The 13,748-nt window shown below is 59.6% G+C and overlaps 1 protein-coding gene across 1 annotated transcript; it reads left to right on the forward strand.

The window, feature by feature from the left end:
- Nucleotides 1–1,767: 1,767 nt before the first annotated feature.
- Nucleotides 1,768–12,747, forward strand: FAM174B (family with sequence similarity 174 member B; the record flags this gene model as incomplete). The annotated part of the gene is made up of 2 exons (XM_058665418.1): nt 1,768–2,366; nt 12,599–12,747. Coding segments are annotated over 2 exons (735 nt in total), but the record flags the coding sequence as incomplete, so codon positions are not given.
- Between the last annotated feature and the right edge of the window lie 1,001 nt (nt 12,748–13,748).

A 13,748-nucleotide genomic window follows, 5' to 3' on the forward strand; every position in this document is an offset into this window, starting at 1 on the left:
CTGGTAGGAAACCTCAAGGCTGTGGTGCCAGCTGAGCCGTGGATACCAGGGTGGTCGAAGGCAGCTCTCTTAAGTGGCACAGTACCACCCTTCTCCAAGAGCCATCTTCGTAGGGGCAGGGGAGGGCTGTGGCAACAGAGAGAGTGCCCATCTACTGGCCTACTCCTAGCTCAGGCAGGGCCAGGCAGAGCCAGGAGCAGCCCCCAGTACAGGGACCCGATGCCTAGAGAACGGGCACGAGCAGAGCGGGTATGGGGAGCTGAACTAAAGCAACCTGAGGTCCCAAACTGGCTTTGCCTGCAGGGCCACATGTCCTCACTCGATCTGAAATCAACAGGGGCAGGAGGTGCGGGGGAGTGTGGAGGGGTGCTTGGAAAAGCCCGTGGAGAGATGGAATTGATACGATTGTTTTGTGGCAAGAATTTTTGAAAATCATGCCTATGTGGAATTTCATGGCAATGTGGACAGAGCAAAGCCTCGCCGGTAGGTAGCTGGAGTGCAGAGCCAGGATGAGTGTGGCTCAGGGGCCGGACTGGCCTCATCAGCCCCTCGAGGCAGCACTTACAGCCCACCTGAAGTGGAAACACCTGTTGTCACCAGGGGCCATGTGATGGGTGCAGCCATTGATGGCTTGTATCTGCCTGTCAGGTTAATTGACAAGTGCAGAAACGAAGTGTCCGCACGCCCTTCCTACCTCCTCTTGAGCCATTGCTGTTCATTGAAGGGTGAAAACAGCTTCAGAAGCTCTGTGGGGTGGGGGCCCTGCTGCTTCATGCACCATTGAGAACAACTGACAGTGCCGGAGTGACTTGGAGGTTCTGCACGCCCGGCCCCTCTTGCCTCCTATTGTACTAGGTTAGGTAAATTAACTACAGGAACACTTTGGGCTCTGGTAAGTCCCTACTGCCTTCTGCACATGTGTGGCTCTCGGTGTGACTGGAGGAGGAGAGCTTAACAATCCCTGACTTCAGCTGCTCGGCACAGTGGCTCCTGGAGAGTAGAGGAGCAGCTGTCGCCAAGCTTGGGAAATAAAGCCTCCTCCTAACACCCTGCACTTGAGTCTGGTGTGATCTCTCACACTCCTCAACAATGTGTGTCTCCAACCTTCCATGCTGGTCTCTAGAGTCCCCACGCACCAACAGGAGTCTCCCCTGCTTGTGGTTACCATGGCCTGCATGCCTGGAAGGGGTGCTTTGCTTTGTGGCTGGGCCCACCTGACCATGGACTGGGTTAGTCGTGGCCATCAGGAGGATCTGCCGGGTTTGTAGGAGGATGGGTCAGGCTAAAAAACGCTGGTTGAGCAGTGGTGCACGCCCGGAGTGGACCCGCTTCCTGACGCCAGACTGCGTACTGGCTTCAGCCACGCAGCTCTGCGGTGACTTTCTACAGCAGGTGACAGTAATACGGTGACTTTCTACAGCAGGTGACAGTAATACGCAGCGTCATCTGTCTCCACTCGGGCAAAGCTGCTTGGTCCGGGTCCCTGTGTTTTGCTGTTTTCCCACCTACAGTGCCCAGGCGGCCCTCACCATTCCTAAGCGATTTGGGGGTGTGGGAGTGTGGCCCTTACAAATCAGAGCCCACCGCAAAAGCCAGGAACTCCCAGGGGTTTGAAATTCGGCTTGCGAGGGGGCGCTCCGAAGCCCCCTCCTCTCGCCCACCAGCCAACAGGAAAGGCGCAGGAGACTCTAGAACTCTCAACCCTAAGCGTGCAGGCTCTGCACCTGCGACGCGGGCGCGCGCCACCGCCAGCCCCGCGGACGGGGAGGGGCCCCGAAGGATGAACGGACGCCCGGAAGCCACGGGAGGCTGTGGAGATGCGGGATCCCCAGGAGGAGGGCGCGGGAACCCGGCCAGGCTCCCCCCGCCCCCTGGGGCCACAGCCGGCCGAATGGCTCTGCGCGACGTGTCGGTGGCGGCGGCGGCGCCCGCGCGGGCTCTTCCGGGAGCTGCTTCCTGGCGAGCACCGCGCAGCCGCCTGCGCCGCGGGAGCCGGGCAGCCTCGGCGCCGGCGCGGACGGCCTCAGCCTCCGCCCGCGCGCCCGCGCGCTCGCCGCCCGCACCATGCGCCCCGCGCCGCTGCTGCCGCTGCTGCTGCTCGCGCTGCTGCCCGCGCCCGCCGCCCGCGCCCGCACGGCCGAGTCCGCGCCGCCGCCACCGCCTGCGCCGCACAAGCCCGAGCGCCTGCCGCCCGCCCCGGGGCCCGCCAACGACACCCGCCCCGGCGGCTCCAACAGCAGCAGCGACGCCCTGGTGACCCGCATCTCCACGCTGCTCCGCGACCTGCCCACCCTGAAGGCGACGGTGATCGTGGCGTGCACCTTATCGGCCTTGCTGGTCGGTTGCCTGCTGCTGCGCGTCTTCAGGTGGGTCGCGCGCCGGGGGCTTTGCGCCGGGCCGGGTCCGGGGCTGGGTGGGCGTGCGTGAGCCGGGGCGGGTGCCTCCGATATCTCCCGGGGCGCCTTTGAGGGAGCCTCTCCGCTTTCTAGAGCGCAGGCACTGGGTTCCATCTGGTAACGCGGCTCCGCCGCCTCCGAGGGAGTCCTTGCGCCTCGGCCGAGAGAGGCGCGGGCGGCACATCCCGGGGTGCGGGACGTTGGGATGTTGGAGGTCGCATTTGCCCGGGTCTGTCTGACCTGGGTCCACCTGCTGGCTTTGCTTTTCCGCTGCCCAAAGCAGAGGTTTTCACTGACATCCCCAGGAGCCTGTTGGAGCTGGGCTGGGCTGCAGCAGTTTGCCCAGAGGTCTTTGGTGGCCCCATGATTTTCCCTTAGTAGGGGCACTGGGGGCTGCCCTGTCTGACCAAGCCGCCGGGTGCACGTGCTAGAGTGGCACTGGAGGTTGCTCAAGTTCACAAAGTGGGCGCTTAGAAGGGATGACCCGAGTTCTTGGGCAGGGGTGGAGGAAAGGAGGTGGCGGCTTGGGGGAGGTGCAGGCTGGGTGTCCCCAGTGTCTGGGAAATCCTGTTTTTGCAGGAAGCCAGCGCTCTGGGTGTGTGCGTAGGTTACAGCAGGGCCAGCAGTTGGAAGTGCAGTGTTTGGTCAACTGCTGCCCGCTGGACCTCTCCTGTCCGTCTCACCCCACGCACAGCCAGGAGCCGCACCTGGCCAGGAGCTGCCTGTGGAGGTTTGCTGTGGTCTGCTGACCTGGTCCGTGGGGTTCAGTGCCCGTGGGGAAGAGGGGCTGCAGCTGCTCTGCCCCTGCTCTAGGCCCCTCCTTCCTCGCTCTGCGTCTCCTGGTGCTGAAGCCCCTCCACTCGCTGCCCTCCCCAGCTGGCCCATGCGCCTGCCCAGCCCTCCAGCCGTGTTAGGCTCCTGCACGGGGCACCAGGCTGTCACAGGGACGGCTTCACTAGTGCACCCTGGTTGCCTTGGGGTGATGGAGAGCTGCGCAGCTCTGAGCCTGGAGGTTTGAAACTTTCAGTTCAAAATAGGCCAAGGCTCCTGGCTGTGCTGTTTCGGGAGTGTTTGAACTACTTTTTGCTGGTAGAAGTGGGCTGGGCCAGGCCTCAGGCTAGAGTGGGGGGTGGCACTCAGGCCTTTGGGAAGGGGGAGGGTCTTGGCTGGAGGTGTTCACAGAGGATGACGTCACAGCTCTCCTGGGACATCCCACCCCCTTCATCCGCTGGCACGCACTTTACCGGGAGGTCTCCACCTGCTGTTGGCGGGCTCCTCCCCGGACCAGGGCTGGAAGGGTTTTGCAGTGTGAAGGTGCCCAGACAGCTGTCTGCTGTGTAGGCTGGAGTCGCACCAGGGGCAGTCCCGGGCCGTAGAACACACTGTACTGTTGGTGGCTGTGTCAGGGCCAGCACCTCCTGGTCGCCACTCCCTGCCTGCTACAGGGGGCTCTGTCCGGCTCAGGGCATCTGCCCTGCTTTCGGGCTCCCTTCCCCTGCTCTCGTCCTGCTCTGCCCGTTTCCCCAGATCCCTGGCCAGATGGTAGGGAGCCGTGCATCTGAGAGGAGAGGAGGAGGAGCGGAGAGCTGGGGCGGTAGTAAACAGGTGTCTGCAGGTCCTTGGTGGGCATGTTTTCCCTGTGGGCCTCCTGATGCTGATGGGGCGGGGGAGCCCAGCACTGTGGGCGCTGATACTCAGAGAAATTTGGCCCTGTGGTGAAGAAATTTCAGTGAGCGGTAGGGCTAGGTGTCCCAAGGCTGGGCCTGAATTGAAGTTTGTGGCTGTGGGCTTAGACACCCGGCAGTTGGTGCTGGTGAGGCAAACTGTGAGGAATAAGCAGTCCACCTGGCAGGGGCCTGGGCATGGGGGCTGCAGGCAGAGCTGCGGGCATGGGGGCTGTGGGCAGGGCTGTGGGCATGGGGACTGCGGGCATGGGGACTGTGGGCAGGGCTGCGGGCATGGGGACTGCGGGCATGGGGACTGCGGGCAGGGCTGCGGGCAGGGCTGCGGGCATGGGGACTGCGGGCATGGGGACTGTGGGCAGGGCTGCGGGCATGGGGACTGCGGGCAGGGCTGCGGGCATGGGGACTGCGGGCAGGGCTGCGGGCATGGGGACTGCGGGCAGGGCTGCGGGCAGGGCTGCGGGCATGGGGACTGTGGGCAGGGCTGCGGGCATGGGGACTGCGGGCAGGGCTGCGGGCAGGGCTGCGGGCATGGGGACTGCGGGCAGTCCATGCCCTCTTGCCTGTGTGCGTTTCTTAGCGTCTTGCACTGAGGCAGGCTCCTCTCCGCTCCATTTTCATGTAGCTGTCTTGCTTGTTGTGCCCGAGAGGAGACACAAAACTGTGTGTATACTCTTTGAACTTTTCTAGTCGTCCTAAGTTGAAGGTATATGAGTGCTTGGAGAAAGTGTGTGTGTGAGTGTGTGAGTGAGTGGGCGAGCAGGCAGGTGGCCTCCTTGTGTGGTGCATGATCAGTTTATACATTGTCTCCGTCACACCCGGCCTCGTGTGCGTGACATCCCGTGTATGTCTGTCACACCCGGCCTCGTGTGCGTGACATCCTGCGTGTCTCCGTCTCACCTGGCCTCATGTGCGTGACATCCTGTGTGTGTCTGTTACACCCGGCCTCGTGTGTGTGACATCCCGTGTGTGTCTGTCACACCCGGCCTCGTGTGCGTGACATCCTGTGTGTCTCCGTCACACCCGGCCTCGTGTGCGTGACATCCTGTGTGTCTCCGTCACACCCGGCCTCGTGTGTGACATCCTGTGTGTGTCTGTCACACTCAGCCTCGTGTGTGTGACATCCCGTGTATGTCTGTCACACTCAGCCTCGTGTGTGCGTGACGTCTGTGTATGTCTGTCACACCCGGCCATGCATGTGCGTGACGTCCTGTGTGTCTCCGTCACACTCGGCCTCGTGTGTGTGACATCCCGTGTATGTCTGTCACACTCAGCCTCGTGTGTGTGACATCCTGTGTGTGTCTGTCACACCCAGCCATGCATGTGCGTGACGTCCTGGGTGTTTCCGTCACACTCGGCCTCGTGTGCGTGACATCCCGTGTATGTCTGTCATACCCGGCCTCGTGTATGCGTGATGTCTGTGTATCTGTCACACCCGGCCTCGTGTGTGTGTGACGTCTGTATGTCTGTCACACCCGTCCTTGCATGTGTGACAAGCCGTGTGTCTGTCACACCAGGCCTTGCGTGTGCATGCCGTCCTGTGTTCACCTGTACTCCTTGCTGTGTCCCTGGTCGCCTCTTGCCGACCACACTTGACAGCCATCTTGTCACACGAAGTGAGACTTGAGGGGCCGTGGTAGAAGCAACAGTTGTCATCTGCTATGCTCAGTATCTTTTTAAAAAAGATTTATTATTATTATTAACTTATTTGAAAGGCTGATGTACACAGAGAGAGAATTCTTCCATCTTCTGGTTCACTCTCCAAATGGCTGTGATAGCCAGAGCTCAGCTGATCTGAAGCCAGGATCCAGGGGCTTCATCTGGGTCTCATGTGGGTGTTGGGGCCCAAGAACTTGAGCCATCCTCCGTTGCTTTCCCAGGTCATGAACTGGAGTCCCAGGGAGCGGGATTGGAAGTAGAGTAGCTGAGACTCAGAACTGGTGCCCATGTGGGATGCTTGCACCACTGGGGGAAGATTAGCCCACCATGCCACAGTACTGGCTTGGTCAGACACTGCAGAGGCTTGGGGTGTTTGGGGTTGAGTGCCCCCTGTGTAGGCGATGTGGGACTGGGCTGAGAAGCCCTCAGATGCAGCTTGGGGACCTGCTGGGACTCTGGGGTGAGCATGCTGCCCAGGGCCGAGGGGAGGTCCCAGGCAAGCAGTGTTGGCTGAGGCCCTGGCTCCGCTTTAGGCTGCCGTGGCCCCTCTGGTGTTTAAAAGCACCACTCTGTGCCCAGGAGCAGTGCACACCACACCTTCCATTCTTCAGCCGGGGAGGGGGAGGGTGCAGCCGGGTGGCCAAGCAGCAGGGCAGGTGCTCCTGCCTTGGAGGCCCCCGCAAGTGAAATCAGTGGCCTTTTCCCTGGCCTGGGTGGTGTAGCAGGACTGTACTTGTGGTGGGGACACTTAGGGCTGGGTGGGGGTGGGGTGGGGACCCCAGGAGTTTGGCTGAGCCTTTCTGGGGATGGTGTTTTGGCTGCGGTTTTGGGTCTCACCAGGACTGTGGACTTTAAGTTTGTTGTCATGGCTCTGCCCAAGGACGCGTTTGTTTTGTCTGAAGGGGTTTGCCAGCAGAGGAGACCCAAGGGTCTGTCTTCCGGGGTGCCTATGGCTGGGGCGCCATCTGCTGGGGTACTCACAGCTGGGGAGCTGAGCAGGGCTCTTCCGGGTACTGTGCATCCGCAGGTGTGCGGGACTCTCCTCTCACTTCCCTTCCTCTCCCTCCAGTATAGATGGGGAAACTGAGTCCCAGAATAGGAGGGTCGCTCTCTGGAGGTGCCTGTGAGCCTGGGGGCAGAGCAGAGGCTTGGGGGCCGCCCAGGTGTTGGGGTGGGAGCTGAGCCCAGCCCGGTACCTGGGAGGAGTCATGGTCGACCTGACAGAGTCTCCTCCTGGGCGTGTGATGTGTGCTTGGAGATGATAGACACAGGCTGTGTGTGTAGGAGACCCAGGGATGTCATGTCCAGTGCCGAAGGGAGCTGCTTGGTGACATGAGGATGGCCTTGGGGACAGAGGGGTCTGGAGGAGAGCAGGTGGGCGGAGCAGGTTTTGCTGTGGGGTGGCTGCCCTCCTTTTGACAGTTACCATGGTGACTGATGGGTGTTAGCACCTGCTGGGTGCTGAGTGGAGGGGTGTATTGTGGGCAGAACAAAGCCTGGAGGGGTGAGGCCTCCTCTGGCCAGGAGAAGGAGGGGGATTTAGGAAGACGCCAGAGCCAGCTGGAGGAGGTGGGGTTTGAGGTAGGTGGAAGGAGCGGATGGAGGATTCCAGAACGGTGACATGGGAAATATTGGTTGGCATGAGGTTGGCAAAGCGTGTGCTGCAGGGGCCGGGAGCCTGTGTGCTGCATGGGTGTAGCTGGGCGCAGGCACTGGGCTCTGGGCGGAGGGGTTTGAGCATTTGCCTAGGAGGAGTGGAGAGCTGACCATCCACCCCCTCCCCCAGTGGCAGGGACAGGTGGCCTCCGGGCAGTGGTCCCTCTTGTCCCCTGTTGCTGCCTCCGCCCCACTGCCTGACCTGGCAATACCTGTCAACACGGAGAGGCACAGCCCTTTATCCCCAAACAGGTGCGACCGGGTGGGCTCCTGCTGACGAGGAGTGCAGAGTGGGTGACCCGCAGAGAGGGACACGGCATGGGGGGTGGTCTCTGGTCTGGGGAGTGGACTCCTGCAGGGCACATGGTACCATGTGCTGGTACCAGTGACGGGGTCTGTCCTGGGAGATGTGAGAGCAAGCAGCCGGCGGCTGCCTGGGTGGTGGCTGGGAGTCCCAGGCTGCAATGCTGCGAGGCCAGCGTGTGTGTTGCCCGTGCTGCCACAGGCTGCAGCAGATCTACCACACTGGCAGCCATGGCGCAGGTGCCCCACCTGGCCCCCAGTGCTCGGGTGTGGTTTGAACAGCCGAGGTCATTGAGAGCACTCAAGACTCAGGAGACTCCACGTTAAGGTCTCCCACTCAGGGCCAGGGCTGAGACCAAGTGGGTAAAGCTCACCAGTGTTTCTTTCTTTCTTTCTTTCTTTCTTTCTTTCTTTCTTTCTTTCTTTCTTTCTTTCTTTCTTTCTTTCTTTCTTTCTTTCTTTCAAGATTTTTATGTATTGCAAAGGCACAGTGACAAAGAGGGAGGGAGGAAGGGAAAGAGAAAGAGAGAGAGAATCTTTGACTTGCTGGTGGGTTCACTTCCTTAATGGCCACAGTGGCCAGGACAGGAGCCAGGTCAAAGCCAGGAGTCTGGAAGCCCCTCTGGGGGTCCAAGCCCTTGGGCCGTCCCCTGCTGCTATCTCAGGTGCCCTAACAAGGGGCGGGGTGGAAAGTGCAGCAGCCGGCACCCCATGGCATGCTGGCGTGGCAGGTGGTCTAACCCCATTGTGCTACAGTGCCTGGCCCTTCCGTGGTAAGGTTGGGAGTGCTTGCAGGCCAGCTGCATAGCCTAGGCCGGGGACTGCCACTTCTGCCTGGCTCCCTGCTGATTTGTCCCCTCAGCGTTTGTGCAGATTGCATGCCAGCTGCCCTGATAAACACCTTTCTTGCTGGGTCTTGGGTTTCCTTGTTTCACCTGCTCCCCGGCACCCACAGGGCAGGGCTGAGCCTCCCAGAGGGGCTGCCGGGGGTAGGAGAGACCAGGTGGCTTTCCTCAGGGGCTCCTGCGACAGGGGAAGCCTGAGCTCACTTACTTACTGGTTGCCAACTCAGTGTGGGTGTGGTTTGTCACTGCCAGAACTCAAGTGGAGATTTAACTGCCTCTGCCACCAAGAGGTGCACCCTCTGTCCTTCTGGAGGGTTCACGGCTGTGATAGCGGCTCCCTGCAGGTCCCCCACACCCTCTGTGGCAGTGGCTCCCTGCAGGTTCCCCCCCATGGCAGTGGTTCCCTGCAGGTCTCCCCTCCCACGTGGCAGTGGCTCCCTGCAGGTCTCCCCCAACAGTGGCTCCATGCAGGTCCCCCCCCGTGGCAGTGGTTCCCCACAGGTCCCACCCCGTGGTGGTGGCTCCCCGCAGGTCCCCTCCATGGTGGTGGCTCCATGCAGGTCCCCTCTGTGCCTTGCTGTGAGTCCCCTCCAAGCACTCTCCCCTTTGCCCTGCCACCTCCCACCTTTCCCCGTGCTCTGAGCCCGTGAGGCTTTTGCCAGGGCCTGAGCAGGTGCTGCTGCCTCATCATAGACTTGAGCCTGTAGAACTGTAGCTAAATCAACCTCTGAAAAAATACCCCAAGACTGTGTGGGGTTATCCCTGTGGCTGAGACACCTGCAGCCCACGTTAGAGTCCCTGGGCTCTGAATGCAGTCTGCCATCAGCGCGGACCCTGGGGTGCGGCACGCGATGCTCCACCGAGGCGCCCCTCTTTGCCCCTCCCCTTGTGGGAGACCTTTCTTCATTCAGTATTTTTAAAACAGATCATATGTTCCCGCGATTCAACATTGACGATCAATAAGAAGCCTATGTGGAGAATCTCCTTCCCTTAGCTGTCCAGTTTTCCTCATGGATGTTGTCAGTTTCTCAATTTCTCACGAGTTTTTCCAGATTTTATCAATGCAGCGTCACGTAGGTGCAGTTTCTCCCTCCCTCCCTTGCTCCTCTGCCTCCTCCGGTTCTGATGAGGCCTGCATGGAGACCTAAGTCAGACACCAGGCAGCCCAGCGTTGTTCACGCCAGCTGTGGAGTGTGTTCACACCAGGCAGCCCAGTGTTCTTCACACCAGCTGTGGGGTGTGTTCACACCAGCTGTGGAATGTGTGTGTCACTCCAGACCAAACCCTGCTTTGCGTGTACCTGCCCTAGCTCCAGGTAACCAGCCGTTCATGTTCTGGGTTTGCACAGGAGTGTAGGTGAGGATTTTTTGTTTTTGTAAGATTTATCTATTTGAAAGGCAGAGTTATACAGAGGAAGAGAGAGAGATCTTCAACTTGCTGGTTCACTCCCTGGATGACTGCAATGGCCGGAACTGGGCCAGACTACAGTCAGCAGCTGTAAACCCCCTGCAGACCCCCACGAGGGGGCTGTCAGCAGGGAGTGGGACGGGAAGTGTAGCAGCTGGAGGTCGTGCCCATATGGAATGTGGTGTCAGCAGTGGCGTTGCTGCTCGGCCACACTGCTGGCCCAGATATGTAGTGTTCTGTGAACCGCCTGTTTGCTCAGCGTGTTTCTGGGACTCACTTGTGTCCTGCATGTGTGGGCTCTATGTTTCCTTTTCTTGCAAACTGGCTGTTGAACGGGGGTCATTGGTTATAGTCTTGGAGTAGCCCGGTGTTCTGGCTGTCGTGCGTGGTGCTGTCAGGGCCTTTGTGTGTAGGGTGTGTATGTGTACACAGGTGCTTCTGTTGCCTTTGGGCACCTGCCATGGGCTCTGTCCACCTTTCTGACGCTGCCCAGCTGTTCCCCAGAGTGCTGTGTGATGGCATAGCTCACTACCAGAGGTGAGGGTTAGTGTCCTCAGCCAAGGCTTCACCAAGGCTTGTTGCTGCGTGATGGTGCCAGGGTATGACTGGCGTCTCATGTGACTTTTTTTATTCTTTTTTTTTTTTAAAGATTTATTCATTTTATTACAAAGTCAGATATACAGAGAGGAGGAGAGATAGAGAGGAAGATCTTCCGTCTGATGATTCACTCCCCAAGTGAGCCGCAATGGCCGGTGCGCGCCGATCCGAAGCCGGGAACCTGGAACCTCTTCCTGGTCTCCCACGTGGGTGCAGTGTCCCAATGCATTGGGCCGTCCTTGACTGCTTTCCCAGGCCACAAGCAGGGAGCTGGATGGGAAGTGGAGCTGCCGGGATTAGGACCGGCGCCCATATGGGATCCTGGGGCTTTCAAGGCGAGGACTTTAGCCGCTAGGCCACGCCGCTGGGCCCTCATGTGATTTTTTTTTTAATACTTTTTTTTAATTATTATTAACTCATTAATTACATTGTATTATGTGACACAGTTCATAGGTACTTGGATTCTCCCCACCCCTCCTCAAACCCTCCCACCATGGTGGATTCCTTCACCTTGTTGCATAACCATAGTGTCTCATGTGATTTTAAGGGGTGTGGTCTCATGTGGGTTTTAGCAGGTGTGATGTGTTGTCTGGTGGTTTCTTGGGGTGTGACATGGTGTCTAGTGGTTTCTTGGGGTGTGATGTGGTGTCTCCTGGTTTCCGGGGGTATCCTATGATATGTCATGGTTCCTGGGGATGTGACATGGTGTCTCATGGCACTTGGCAGGTGTGACGTTTCTCACGTGGTTTGGGTGTGCGTTGCTTGGATGGTGCCTGGGGTCATTTGCGTGGCCTCTTGGCCATGTGTGTATACTGCCCGCTACGTCCTTTTGAGTGGATCTGCTTGGGTTTATTCCTGTGAGTGTTCTTTATGTGTGATGTACTCCACGGACACGTGCTCTCCCCAGCCGTGGGCTGTCTCCTCACCTTCTCGGTGATGCCCTTGGAAGCATGGGTTTCCGTGTGGCGAGGTTGCAGTGACCTCCTTTCCTTTTGGTTGTGCTCTGGTCTGAGTCGGATTTGTCTCCTGGGGAATTTCTGTTGAAACTGGGCCAGCCCTGTGCAGGTGGGGAGGGGTGCCTTTCAGGATGCCAGCTCTCATGGGAGCGGGAGCGTGTTGGTGAAGGCCCTTGCCTCAGGTGCCTCTGCCTGCACCTGCTCAGCGTCTGCCTTCCACCGTGGCTGAAGCAGCGTGAGGCGCTTGCTGGCACTGTGCTCCCAGCTCCCTGGGCCCCAAGCTGGATGAGCTTGTTGCCTTAGTTCAGTTCCTGGGCTCAGGTTCTCTCGCAGCAGCAGCCAAAGCGTCGAAGTCTCTGCTCTTGCTGCCACTGTTGAGTTGAAGAGACTGCTGGCTAAGGTGCCTGGCTGGTCACGGGAGATGGCCAAGTACTTCGCTGGGCTCCTGCCACTCACGTGTGAGAGCCAGGTGAGCTCCTGGATCCTGACTCCAGCCTGGGCCAGCCGTGGCTCATGTAGACTTGAGGGAATGACCAGCAGGTGGAAGATCACTCTCTCCATGTCTTCCCCTCTCTGCTTTCCTTCGCTCTCAAATAAACCAGAGAGGGAGAAGCGGAGCAAGCAGTCTGTCATCCACTGGTTTACTCCCCAGATGACTGCAACATCCCAGGCTAGAGAACCAGGAGCCAGGAGCACCATCGGGATCCCCCACGTGGGTGCAGGGACTCACGCACCTGGCTGTCCTCTGCTACTTTCCCTGATGCATTAGCAGGGAGCTGGACCGGAACCAGCACTTACATGGGATGCCAGTGCCACAAGAGGTAGCGTGACCCACTGTGTCATGATGCCAGCCTTGCGTTCAGTTAGGGTTTGGATCCCTGAGTAGCTGGTGCTCAGCGCTGATTCCTGTTCTGTGGGTGGGGGCTTGGATGGGTCAGTGAAGTTGGGTGCTTGCCCGAGATCCCATGGCCTTTGGTGACTGGGCTGATGGCTGGGGCTGTGGTTGACCTGTGGCTGGGCTCACATGCTCTGGGCTGCGAGGAGGGGCTGGCCTGGCTCTGCACCTGCCCTGAGGGCACGCACTTCCTGTGTTCCAGGTCAAGTCGGAGGCTGAAAAAGACACGCAAGTATGACATCATCACCATGCCGGCCGAGCGTGTGGAGATGGCCCCGCTGAACGAGGAGGACGACGAGGAAGAGGACGCCACAGTGTTTGACATCAAGTACAGGTGAGCGGAGCAGGCGGGGCTGAGGGGTGTCCCGGGTGGCCGGCAGGCATTGCAGAAGGACCAGCACGGTGACAGAGGTGGCTAAGCTGACGCCTGCAGCACCGGCATCCCCTGTAGGTGCCCGTTGGAGTCCTGGCTGCTCCAATTCCAACCACCTCCTTGCTAACGCATCTGGGAAGGCGGAGGACAGCCCAGTGCTTGGGCCTCTGGACCCGTGTGGGGAAGCCGAGTGAAGCTCTGGCTCCTTCCTGGACCTGGCTGTCGTGGCCACTTGAGGAGTGAACCAGCAGATGAGAGATCTCTCTCTAACTGTGCCTTTCAGGTCAGTAAAATGAGCCCTTGGAGTGAAGCTCTCGGCAGCTCATTGTGTGACGCAGAGTTGGGCGGGGCCTGAGTGGAGGGTGTGGGGGAGGCACTGTGGCCCCAAGTGTCTGCTGTGGTGAAGACAGGGAGCGGGGGAGACATGATGGCTGGCCCTCCTGGCAGGGCAGCGAGTCCCTGCCCCATGCTACCTGAGGCTGTGATGGAGCCCCAGGCAGGCGCAGGGTGGCAGCCAGGACCCGCATTTCCTTTTGGCACATTGGGAGGGCAGCCCTGTGTGCTTCTGTCTGACACGCTGCTCCTCCTGACCTGATGGCAGTGTGGCGCTGACCCCTCCAGCCTCCTGTGTCAGTTCCTTAGGTCTCGGGGTCCTGGGACCCAGCAGGTGCGCCTGTACGTCTCGCCTGCGGGCCCTGGCCCTGCCACACGGACGCATGCCCAAGCCTGTATGTCTGCCCTGGCCTCAGGCCACTCTTACAGTCCTGGAGATGATTGAGTCCTGCTCCTGCTACTTCTGCTCGTTGAATTCTTAGTTCGCTGCAGCACCTGTGCTGAGCTCTTTCCAATTTTGGGAGTGTAAGTCTGGCTGCTTTGGGGTTTGCTTTATTTTCATTTTATTTGGAAGGAAGAGAGAGAAAAAGAGGCGGAGAGACCCCCTCTGTCTTCTGGTTCACCCTTCAAGTGCCCGCACTGCCAA

This window comes from Ochotona princeps, chromosome 6 (assembly GCF_030435755.1).
Source record: "Ochotona princeps isolate mOchPri1 chromosome 6, mOchPri1.hap1, whole genome shotgun sequence".
Classification (NCBI taxonomy): Eukaryota; Metazoa; Chordata; class Mammalia; order Lagomorpha; family Ochotonidae; genus Ochotona; species Ochotona princeps.